A 12,136-nucleotide genomic window follows, 5' to 3' on the forward strand; every position below is an offset into this window, starting at 1 on the left:
ATTGCTTGTTATGACATAAATATTTCAGGTAAGTAGATCTCTGGGGGTTGTAAGCAAGGAGAGCAATTGGGAGAGGAGTCACAAACTGGACCCTCTCTTACTACTCACATCACACAATGTTTTTAACTCAGGAAGCTGCTGCTGAGTGAAATTCACTTGTTTGGTGCCCAAGCACTAAAATCTCTCCAACAGTAGAGGTGAGAGATGTACAAGTCACACCGAGGCTTTCCCCAGCTAGGAATATGCATCCTGGGCATCTCACTTGCTACAGGAACTGCAGCTGGGGCTCTTCCATGATCTCCTATTGCTCCAGACATCCACCCAACACTTACACTTACATCCACCCAGTACTTACACTGGCATATGCCAGCAGAGGCTGCAGGCTGCTGAGGATGGTGACATGGACACTGGCACATGGTTCTTGCTTCCCACCTCCTGGTTTTAGAGGGAAGATCAACTGTGCACCTGACTGCAGCAGGCTGAGCTGAATGCAAAGCCTGGCTCTTTGAATCACAGAATGTTTGGTGTTGGAAGGTGTCTTAGAGATTATCTATTTCAAACCCCTCTGCCATGGGCAGGGAACATTCCACATTCTGGCTTCCAGGCTTCCATTGCAGTAGTTTGTTTCTTCAACACACCATCCTCCTCCCTGACAGGCTGCCCTCCCGTGAGGTTTCCTGGGCATTTTTTCAGACCAAATTTCACTCACGATAAATGCTATTTTACTTAGTTGAGCTGACTACCAAACAGAAGCTGGGATCCAAATCACTTTCCTTTGGTTTTCTGCACTTGCTCTACAGCCATGCAGGTAGAAGGCATGAAGAGCCAGCCCTGCCTTCCTCCTCAGCAGAAAGCGTCAAGTGAAAGAACAGTTGTGCATCAACAATGTTGCAAACCCCAGAAATAAAACCAGAGGTGACAAACCCCCAGGCAAGAATTCACTTTCTGAGCTGAAGCTACCAGCAAAAATGTTTTAAGCTGAATGTGTAAATTATTATAGCAGTAAAAACATCAAGTTTCATCATATATCACAGTTATTCTAATTGTGCAAATCACTGAGTTAGCTAAAATCAATAAATATTAGAGATTGTCTGTATTTTTTGTGAATTATCTCTAGATCATAAACTACATGATCTGTTTGCATAGATCATGCAATAGCCCAGGCTTTAAAGCCTAACTGGTATCTAAGGTCTCTGCACCATTCCTGGGCTTTTGCTGGGCAACACATTAAAGCGTTCAGATTCAGAAAATACAAAAAGGATTAAATAACACTGGAATGACTATGGTGCATCTACCTGATGAGGATGTGCTGACTGTTTGGGAAAATAGTCAGAGTGAAGACATCTTAAAAAAATAATAAAAAAGCACATTCTCAGGGGTGAGGAATGCAGGCTGATCTTTTGGAACCAAGCTGGTTTTGCTCATACAGTTTCAAATGTTAGGACAGCTGTATCACAGCCTAACTCTGCTAGGCAAAACATCATCCTAATTCATATGAAACCAATGCAGGAATCAGAGAAGAAAAGGCAACACAGCTCTTATATTTTCATATAAAACTTCATTTTCACAAAGCTATAATTGACACAGATTTGGCTAACCCTCTGATGACCTGTCATTCTCATTCAACTCACATGCAACCTGACAGCATACCCTGTACTTCCCTACAATGATGGAGCAGCCAGATCCTCATTTCTCCCTAGCTTTTTCCCACTTACACTGATTATCACAGTTGTACAAAGCAGCGAGAGAACAAAAAGGTAAATAAAACTTTCCCTTTGAGACCAAGTCAGGGACAGACTAAATTCGTATTCCTTCACAGCAACCTTGTATCAAGCCTTGAAAGAAGCTCATGTCTTAAATCAAATTTCCTAATAAGAAGCTGCCATATGATTAGGAGAGGCAATTTCATGGTCTTTGCTGATTGCTAGTCCAAACCACTATGTGGACTACAAAAAGGCAAGGTTAAATTGATCCACATATTGTAATATTTAAACTCAGAAAAAAACCTCCAAACACAGAAGAGAGGACACCCAGCCCTGTTAACTCATTTGATTCTGGTCAAACACAGTGAGAAGAAGAACATCTTCGTACCCTGCATCACCTGGATATCCACAGTGATCTTCCTACCTAGTTCCCACTGAACCATTTCATAAGACACTACAGGAAATGGCACACTCCAGACCCCACCATAATTTTACATTTGCCCAAAAATACACTTGGCTGTGTCAGGCTTGTAGAGTTCATGTACAGGGAGGTGGGGGAGATATAAATTACTTGGCCTCACTTTTTGATTTTGCTTTGGGGGATGAAAAAACTAACAAAACCCACCCTTCGTTATCTGCCTACTTTCCCTGCCCATGGTTTGTAGTCACAGTTTCTTCTGGCTCAGAAGGGGCACCAGCAGCCAGTCCAGCTCTCTGGGATCCTCTGGGGGCAAAGCAGACCAGAGCTCCTGCTGCCTGTTATTACAGTAATTTTATCATCACTTAGAACTGGCCCCACTCGAAAGCCAATCCTTTCCTATCAGAAAAAGAACAGGATCAGGAACCTGCCTTGTGCCTGCTCGAGAAAACAACACATGGACAGTTCAAAAATGACTTCTCCATAGGACTGAATGGCAGTGAATTGGGGTATCTCTGCATATCAGAAACATTTTTCTATCCCCTGTTACAATTTTAATACAATGGGTAGAAATAAGTTCTGGGAGCGGGCCGTTTGCTGAAGGATTTTAAAAAATCCATCAGTGTCCAAAATGAATAAAGGACGATTTAAAGGAAAAACATATAAAGAAAAATATAAATGGGTACATTTTTTTCTGTTTTTAATAGGCTGGACTGTGATATGATGCAAACACTGATGAGGATATGAGAGCTCTTTGGTTTCCTCCTGGCTATCTTAGGTGATGTCCTGCTTCCTTGTGATAAGTTTTTCCATTTAAAGCAAGGAATGAAATAAAAAGGACTGGAAAGCATATTCAAATTTGTAACAGCAAATGCCATCTAAGTACGAGGCCATATGACTCAGGAGCAGTAAGGAAACCAAGGAAGAGAATCTAGGAAGGAAGGACAACTGATCCAAGGGGTGGCTGGGATCCAGCGGCATGGGATCAGTTGTCAGTGGGGCTTAGCACAGGGGGCTCAGCAGGAAACAAGATCTTCCAGGAGCTTTTCATCTGGAGGAAGTATCAGGGTGGTCATCTGAGAAGACAACCCCCACACAAACACAGGCAGCCAGCAGGGCTCTGCACCCTGCCTGGAAGCTCTCATTCTCCTCATGGCAGATGAGGAAGCCGATGATTAACACTGCGAACAGGTGATTAGTGGCTACCAAACATGAAGGTCTCTCAGCCAGCATGCCTGACATGAAAGGTCACATACCTTGGCAACTAAACGAGGAGAAATTCCGGTCATCTGTGAAGCAGCCTCAGAGGGAGAAGAGGTGAGACATCAACCTGTTGAGGACTACACCTTTGTTTTCACACACACGTGGTCCCTGTGGTGTGGCTGGTGCCCTGTGTCCTTATGAGACCCATGTTCTCGGCCATGGCCCAGGGTGCAGGCTCAGGTTGCAGCCTCCTCTGCAGTGAGGAATTGCTGCGGCCGCGGGGGCACCGCTCTGCTCTGGCAGATCACAGAGCATGCAGCAGCACGTACGCTTTATGTTCCATAAACATGCTACACTGAAATTTTTTCTCTATAAGTAGTGATTCATTCCACACACTTACATTCAGACCCTCACCAACAGCACAAATCAGAGCCATGGTGTTGGCACCGGGATGAGACCTACACTCCCAGCAGTTGCCATTGCTTCTCATATTTCAGCTCAAGAAACACAACTTTTTAAAAGAGCTCTTGCAGTTCCCATTAGTAGAAGGCAACTTCATAGCTACCCATCCTGTCTGAAAACGGGCTTTTTATACCTTTGACTAGGCATCAAAATATCCACTCAATCAGCCTGAAGTCTAATGCAAATGACATACTTAATTAACCCAAATTCTGGAGCTGCCACAACTGTAGTCCCATCTGACAGCACTAGTAGAGTGAAGAATGAGTTTCCCAAAAAGATGAAAAGCTTTGGATAAAAATTTAGTAGCAAATGAAAATGGTACACCTTTACATTTCACTTAAACTCTTGCATAACTTACAAAAGCATAAAAAAGCAGGGAAAAATGCATAGGATTCCCATTGTAGTCTTATGAGGGTTCAGCCTCAAAGTCCCCAACCAATTTAAATCTCATGAAAAAAAAAATAAGGAAGATGAGGCTCCCTGCTAAGAATGTCCTTTGTGGCTGTGGACAAGTCATTTGGGGCTTCACATCAAATGGAACTTACCATTTCATCTCAACAGCTCTGCTTTCCATTCTTTCAAGTGAAGCAAAACCTGAAATGACCAGCTGAGGTGTGTTGGGAGTAGTTCACTGCACCTGTAAGCTCTTTGAAATGCCTTCCTGTAAAGTGCAATGAGTTTCAAAATTCTTCCACTTTAGAAAGAAAAAATAACCAGAGGAGAAAAATCAATTTCCTTTTTAAACCCTGTAAGAATTATTACTCTGAGGGCTTTTCTGCACATTCAGAGTCATTATGGACTGAGTCAGGATGAGAATTCTGGTCTATGGCTGAGTATCTCCATGTCCAATTCCTCAGGAACAGGAGGGCTTGCTCCACAACAGTGCCCTCAGTAAGGCTCACAAGTAGCTACTAATGCAGAGCACTACTGGAACAACTTATTTTACTAGACAAGTCTTGGAATTTCTCCATGGATAACCAATTAGTTTGTTTACCAACACCTAGAAGTGCTGAAGCAAATATAGTTTTCCATTTCATTTCAGGATTATGACAAGCTTGCCCAGTTAACACAATTACAATTCCTCTGCTCAGACACAGGTGAAGCTGCTGTTTCCTCATCCATGAACAGGAAATCCCATAAAGCCAAGAGAGATGAAAAGCAGCAGTCTGAGAAACATGTCCACTTCTGACCTATGAGAATCATTTCACCAAGTGCCAAGGTCAACAAACAACAGGATCCTGCCAGTGACTGCTTTCATCTCACGGGGGGAGCTGGGTGGGAAATGGTTTTCCTGTGCTGTTGAAGTACATTTTCATGCCCTTGAAAAAAAACCTGTGTGTCTGTAAAAGGATGAAACGCAAGCCAGACAGTTTGTGCTCTGCTTCTGCAAAACGTATGCGAGGAGAGGAACTCCTCCCACCCCAGAGTAAACAGCCCTGCAGATCACATCATCACATCCTTGGCACGGGAGGTGAGCACAGGGGTCTGACCCCAGTCTTCAGATGGCCCCAGTGAGCATCCTGACCTGTGGGGCAAGAGTTTCCCGGGACCTTCCCTTTGCAGCTTGTCCTACCCCTTTGCATACCCTCTGCTTGTGCTCCATGCTGAGCTGCCTGACCTATTCCTAGGAACACTAACAAGGTCTGATTTTACTGGAAATTGCATTCTTGACAAGGCATCGCCACTCAAGAAACAACAAAAATCTTTTGCCACCTAACTAGTTCTGCTCTGAAATGCTACCTTCCCGATATGCTGATCACATCTCCCCTGTTTGTTTCTCTCTGCTATGCCTGGTACTGAACTACCAAAGAACAAATCTAAAAGGAAACAAATCTAAAACGAAAATAAAAACCCAAACTGAAAAAGTGCACAGCTCTGCTGCTCTTTGATAAGCTGTAGATCAGAAAGTAGAAGTGATAGCTTTTGCACACAATGGCTGATAACCCCCAAAAGCACTCAACTCCAGCCAGTAAACGGGGAGAGATCTCGTTAATCAAGTCCTACCAGGCGTGGGAAAATCAGAGAAGAGGAAGGAAAATGAACAAGGATAATATGTGCTCCTCCTTATCCACATATCTATACTGTCTTCCCAAGCTCCTGTTGCAATTGATGTTTGTTCACATTTTCTAACCATGGCAGATAACAAACAAGCTTTAAAAAAATATCTAAATGACTGGAAAGCTGCAGCCTAGGAGAAGGAGCAAAAGCTGCCTACGAACACCAGCCAGGCAATACAAGACCTGCTTTGCTGCCCATCTACCACTCATAGTTATGAGAGATGATTAAAGCCCAGATCCTCCTGTCCACAACACTTAAACAGCCACTCACATGAAGCTGATGGCAAACTCCAGCAGGACAGTATTGCTAAAGAAAGTTCCAATGGAGTATGAAAATCTGAAATTCTTCCTCTCTTTATTAGGCATGCTAATCCACCTGGTATGAATACATCTGCCCAGTCAAGAAAGACTTCTGAATTTTATGATTAGGCCTCAGTCCTGCCCTTAACCCAACAGGAGAGTAACATTAGGACTTCGATCTGTTTAAGTACTTCAACATATTTTTACATTTCCAAGAGTAAAACCTTTAATTTAAAGGAAACTTTAAAAACCCAACTGTTCAGGACACTGGCTGAGGTCCATCCTGAGTGTTGCATTATGTATATATTTTATCTCTTCTCAGTCACTCTGTGACTTTCAGGAAAAATGTTGTACTTTAGTTTGCTACATCAAACCACCACGGTGGTGGTGCCCTCCCCTGCACAGAGCCAACAGCCCCTCTGAGCCCTCCAGGCTGGCATGGCTGGGGGAAAAGGGAGTGAACAGGCAAGCAACTCCTCACAGCTGCTTTTGTGTGGCTCACTGGGGATCTGAATGCACTATTGATTCCGTAGCACTAAAACAGATTTGTAGCCCCTGCGTGTGCAAGACAGATATCTCCTTCAACTCTAATCTCTAGCAGCTGTCAAAGACTTAAATGGCTTGGAGCTGCCTGGCACGCCAAAATCAATGAAGATTTTAGGTCTGCCTGCCTAAGAGTCAACCCATGGAACAGAAACCAGTGGAAGTCACTCTCCTGCCCTGATCACAGATGGACAGGGCCTCCCAAACTTCACGATGGACTAAGTTTCCAGAGCACATCAGTAAAACAGATTAGAGAAATCAAATGAGTGCACTCCCCAAGAATCCATGCCACCCAGAAACCCACTTGCCCCTATGGTTTCTTGTTGAGGATACACCCTCCCAACAATTTCAACAATGATGAAAGTGCAGTGGAATTACTCTTCTGTGAAACCTCCCTGAAGTACTGCTACTGTCTCACCACAAACTGCAGTGCTCTTAAAATGAAGGTAACTAAAATTTACTTGGCAATATTGAGGCAACATCATCACAACTTACATCTTCAGATACCTGTCTCTTACTGCTCCTGATTGAAAATTTTGGTTTCAATCAGGAAAGAATTCAACTGTGACTTTTTTCCTTGAGGTAAAGCTAGAAATTCAGCCCAGTTATTGCCCATTATCACACAGCCAAGGGACCACAGGCACCACAGTTATCCTTAATCAAGATACAGGCCCCTCCAAGGCAAAATTCTCTCACAATAGACTTCTGCACTTAAAGTTTGGTCACTTTTTCTGTGCAGGAAGTTGAACAAAAATTTTTAACCAGCCCATCTGTTTCCTTACCTCAGCTTCCCGATGACTACCTTGAAACAATTCTAACACACTGGCTGCCGGGTGAAACCTTCAACAGGATGGTAACATTTATTGGAAATGGTCCAATTTCTCTTTCATTCGATGTTTGACAGGTGAGAAAATCATGCAAGGTTTTGACTGGGATGGTGTGACTAGGAATATAACAGAGTTAATCTGAAAATGATGTGTTAATACTAAAACTATTCACTGAAATGGCCATGAAGAAAAAATAAAAGGGGAAAAGAGAAAGTTTGTTGCACTGTCTCCTATTTGACAAAACATCCCCACATTAACAGCAATAAGTAAATTAAGGATAAAGTTCAGCTTTCAGTATTAAAGTCCACAACAGGATTTTGTTGTTTTTTGGGGCTTTTTCTAGTGGATGTAAAGGAAACAGGCATCGAGGAAAAACAGACATGCAGGAATTTCACAGGAAACTTCAAACCTTGCTGAAGTTAATTTAGACTCTACATCCTATTATTGTGGGAAGAGACACACTCTGTTTTTCAGTAACTAAAACACACCGGGTTATCCTAACATGCCTCCAAACAACATTCCCAAGAAGCTCGTACTTTCTTCAAAAAGTTGCAAACAGTCAGGACTGCTTTTTTTTGGGGGGAGGGGAAGAGAGAAAGGGCCCGCAACAGTTCCACTCATTCGCTATTTATTTATTTTCAACAGTCTGCTTACACATAAAATGTCCTGGAGTTAAAAGCAACCAGCTGGGCGGGTTACTAGCCGCGCTCCTGGGCGAGGTGCCAGACCTCCTTCCCTTTCCCTACGAAAGGGAAGCCTCCGTACTTATTTATTTAATAACGGGGAAAGAAGGAGCCCCGAGCCCCGGGGGAGGTGGGAGGCACGGCGGAGCCTCTGGCCCTCCGGGGGCCGCCGAGCCGGGCAGCGCAGAGCGGAGCGCGGCGGCCCCTCCCGTTCCGCTGCGCTCCGAAGGAACGGGACGGCGGCGGCGGCCCCGGCACCGCGGGCACCGCTCCGCCCGCCCGGGAACCGCGGCTCGCCCGCCGCCGCCACCGACCCCCGGCGGGAGCACCCCGCCCCGCCGCCTCCGGTACTCACCGCCGGCCGGCTCGGGCAGCGTGGAGACCGAGGTCTGGCCCATGGCTTGGCCGGGAAGCGCTCACGCCGCCCGCGGGGCGCGCAGCCTCCGCCGCGGCTGCTGCCGAGGGGACATCCCGGTGCTGGCCGGGCCCGCGCTCCCCGCCGGCTGGCGGGGGGCGGCTGCTCCGGCTGCGGGCCGGCGGCTGCTGCCTGTCATCCCCCCGAGCTGCCCGGCACCGCCGCCGCCCCGGCCCCTCGCCCCCGCCCCGCTCCGCCCCGGCCCCGCCCCGGCCCCGCCCGGCCCGGGGCTGCGCGCCGCTCCCGCACCGGCCCCGAGCGGGGCAGCGCCGGCATCGCAGGCGTCTTGAATAAATTAAACAAACAAACAAACAAACAAACAAACAAACAAACAAACAAAGATACAAAAAAAAAAACCAAACCAAAAAACCAAAAACCAAACCAAAAACCCCCTTTAGCTACGAGGACTTTCGGAAGGGTTTCCCGCGCTGCTGGCCTCCCGATCCCTGCCTATCCTCGCTTTACTGCACAGCGTTAGTCCAGACACGGAGTTATTCCCACCCCTTCTCATCCCCTCTGAAGGTACAGGGGAAACTTGAGGCAGCCGCAGGGAGCGATCCCATGGCCCTGCTTGAGGTGCTTCACTGCTGGAGCAGCTGTCAGGGCTGCGCTGCCGACACGAGAGGAAGAGGAGTGAGCTCCCGGGCAGGGCGTGGGATCCTGGCCAGGCTCGCTTGGCTGTGGCTGAGGTCTGGAAAAGTGCCCGACCCTCGCCACACACACACAGATACGTAATCGAAGACATTCACACAGGTACCTTCATCGAAGACTAAAACTACTTTTAGTTTTGAAAGAAAAAAAGTAGTCAAAGACAGCAGTATCCAGACAGAACTTCGCCATGACAGGTGACAAGAAGGGATAGAAGCAATTGGATAAACTTATGGGGAAGATGGCAGGAAACAGATATTGTGCACATAGCGCTAGAGCAAAAGGAACAATGGATAATTTGTCTTCCTTAAAGCGTAAGCATCATCGAAGCAGTGATACAAGCTTAATGCTAGATTAAACAAATTCCCACTGGTGAAAAAATAAAGAGAGAAAAAAATATACCCCACCCCCATCCCCACCAAAACTTGACCACCTAATAGCTATTACTATGCAGTATCCAGAAACAATCAGGGAGATGCATATGTATCACAAGAAGATGCTGGAGGCTCACCTAAAGAGCATCTGTTAGCAAGACATGGTGAATTTACAATTTCCCAGCGGTCTGGAAATCCAAGAGGAAAATCCTAGAGGGGTTGATGTCTGGCTAGCTGATCTTTGCATGTGTTGGCACTGTGGTGATATTTCAAGAGGTAGAGAAGTGTGTTAGTGTTGGGCCTATACCAAGGACACAAAAGGAGCACAAGAAGTATCTGCTGCCTGTGTGGTAGGCAGAAGAATTATGATTGTCAGCCAATACTTGGAGAATACAACTAATGCTAGACTTCATGTTTTTTTATAGAAAATAGGTCCCGGTAAACAGCTATTTAATTTCCTCATTTTATATGATTATGCATTAAATTGCTAGAGGCTTGAGTGTAATAGACTTCTGCTAGGTACTTGATTTAGTAAGAACAAAAAAAAGTGAGTACAGCACAAAATTAATAAAGCACAAACAGATGAAGATCTAAATGAAAAGCAGATCAATTGTCCAAGCAGCGCTAGCGTTTAATGAGGATGTTTCTGTTGGTGAGCTGCACGGAGACTCTTCAGAGTTTTCATCAGGAATCTAGAGATATATTATTTCAAACAGCTTTTAAAAGACCAAATAAATCACCACTGGCAGCAATTTTAGACAGAGTAAATATTAACAGATAATGAGAGCACGGCAGTCACAGAGTTAACTGGATTATTTAATAGAGTCAGGTCTTTCAAACAAGTATGTTTTAATAGGGTCAAAAAGAGAAAAAGTCAGACTTGCAGGACGGAACAACACAAGCTACATGGCCGAGGACTGTATCTCTGAAAGTCACTCCATATAGGAGCTTGGAGAAACTCAACATGAGCTCCTAGTGAGCTGCTGATGGTAGACAAGAGATTGATATGTACACACAGCTGTAGAAAAGGGTAGGTAGAAATCATTACATCTTTATGCTTTTTACAAGACAAAAAGTGCTGTCCCATATCCAGTTGTCCATCCCTTAAAAAGATGCTGTGTGATGTGAGAGAGCTGGAAAGAGATCCACGAGATAAGATGGAAACCACAGAAAGCGATCTCCAACAAAAGGTGTGAAAAAAGCCAATGCACTTGGGACAAACAGACATACTGCATTTTAAATTAACAGTGCCCTTGCAAGGAAAGAACAGCATTGCAACACTCCTGGATGTCCAAGCACTGAAGGAAGGACTCTCTGTCTGACATCCCCAAACCAAGGTTCCATGCAAAGCACAGTGTTGAAGACAACCAAGTGGGGTTTATGCAGAGAACAAGGCAGAATTGTGCAGTGAGAGCCAAGGGAAAGGTAGATGGCCTAATGGTCCCTTTGTCAACCCAAGGAAGGGCTTCCAGAAGGACGGCTTGTTGTATAGACAATTTCTGTCATTAATTTCTCAGGATTTTTTTTGCATGCAATTTGGCACGTTCATTTTTCTTACCTTGAAAAGTTATTTTTAAAGGCTTTGTTTTGAGAAACTCGAGTTACCTCTTTGGAGTCACTTGTAAACAGGAACATAAAAGTGTTCCTGTCTGCCTCTGGTGAATCTCATTAATTTTATCAAAGGAAATTGTGCTCCCCTCCTGCGTAAAAGCCCAGTTTACAATGCAAAATTGTATACCATCTGTCTGCAATGATTCACGTGAAGTAATAAAGTCCTCAAAGTCAATTAGTGAGCTAAATAATTGAAATTTAGTTACCACATCCTTCATGTAATTGAAGTAGTTACCAATTTTTTTTTTTGGTTTGGTTGTTGAGTTTGTATCTGTCTTTTTCTTCCTAAGCTAACTGATGGTTGGCAGCTTTCTTTTCTATGAATGGTAAGGGAAACTGGGCTGTTGAAAGATATATTACATTTCTTATATATAGAACTATATTTATGTATAAATAAATACATACACAGAAGGGATTCTAACATCCTACTGACATTCACATGTGAACATCCACACAAAATACACACATTTAATATTTGGTTTTATTCTGCACTATGATAGAGGTGTTCTTATCCACGCATTAGGTTTCTTGCCATGTTGATAGTTGGCATGTAGAACAGTTGAAAGTTTAACGATATAACAAATGATTCTAGCAGAGATTTGATATTACAATTATGTAGATAAAATACACTTTTATTTGGTATACTTGTGTTTTAGGGTGTAGATGATCTTAGGATATCTTAGGCTGTATATTCCACTTTGCATCTAAACAACTGAAAGGATAAGACACACAAACGAACTTCCAAGCATTTTGCAGTATTTTAGTTTCCTGGAGTTTCTGGAAATCCACAGTTGCAAGCAAAGCAAAAACAGGCAGGGGAAGATTAAAGTGAGAATTTCAGGATTAAAATTTCTATGACCGTTTTATCCAGGGCTAGTCTTCTACTGAAGGA

At 44.4% G+C, this 12,136-nt stretch overlaps 1 protein-coding gene across 7 annotated transcripts in view; it reads right to left on the reverse strand.

Annotated features, from left to right (window-relative positions):
- Window positions 1-12,136, reverse strand: part of PHACTR2 (phosphatase and actin regulator 2) — a 129,814-nt gene that overhangs the window by 63,255 nt on the left and 54,423 nt on the right. Inside the window, exon 1 of one of the 7 annotated variants that reach the window (XM_086869045.1) lies at window positions 8,552-8,781. The exons of 5 other annotated variants lie outside the window; for them this stretch is intronic. In XM_086869045.1, the coding sequence (XP_086725171.1) occupies window positions 8,552-8,594 (43 nt within the window). In that variant the 5' untranslated portion in view covers window positions 8,595-8,781. Of the gene's footprint in view, window positions 1-8,551; window positions 8,782-12,136 lie in introns of those variants that run through there. One more of the 7 variants, XM_086869027.1, reaches the window with a different exon arrangement.

The sequence above is a fragment of the Cyanistes caeruleus genome, chromosome 2 (genome assembly GCF_971803275.1).
Source record: "Cyanistes caeruleus chromosome 2, bCyaCae1.hap1.1, whole genome shotgun sequence".
Lineage (NCBI taxonomy): Eukaryota > Metazoa > Chordata > Aves > Passeriformes > Paridae > Cyanistes > Cyanistes caeruleus.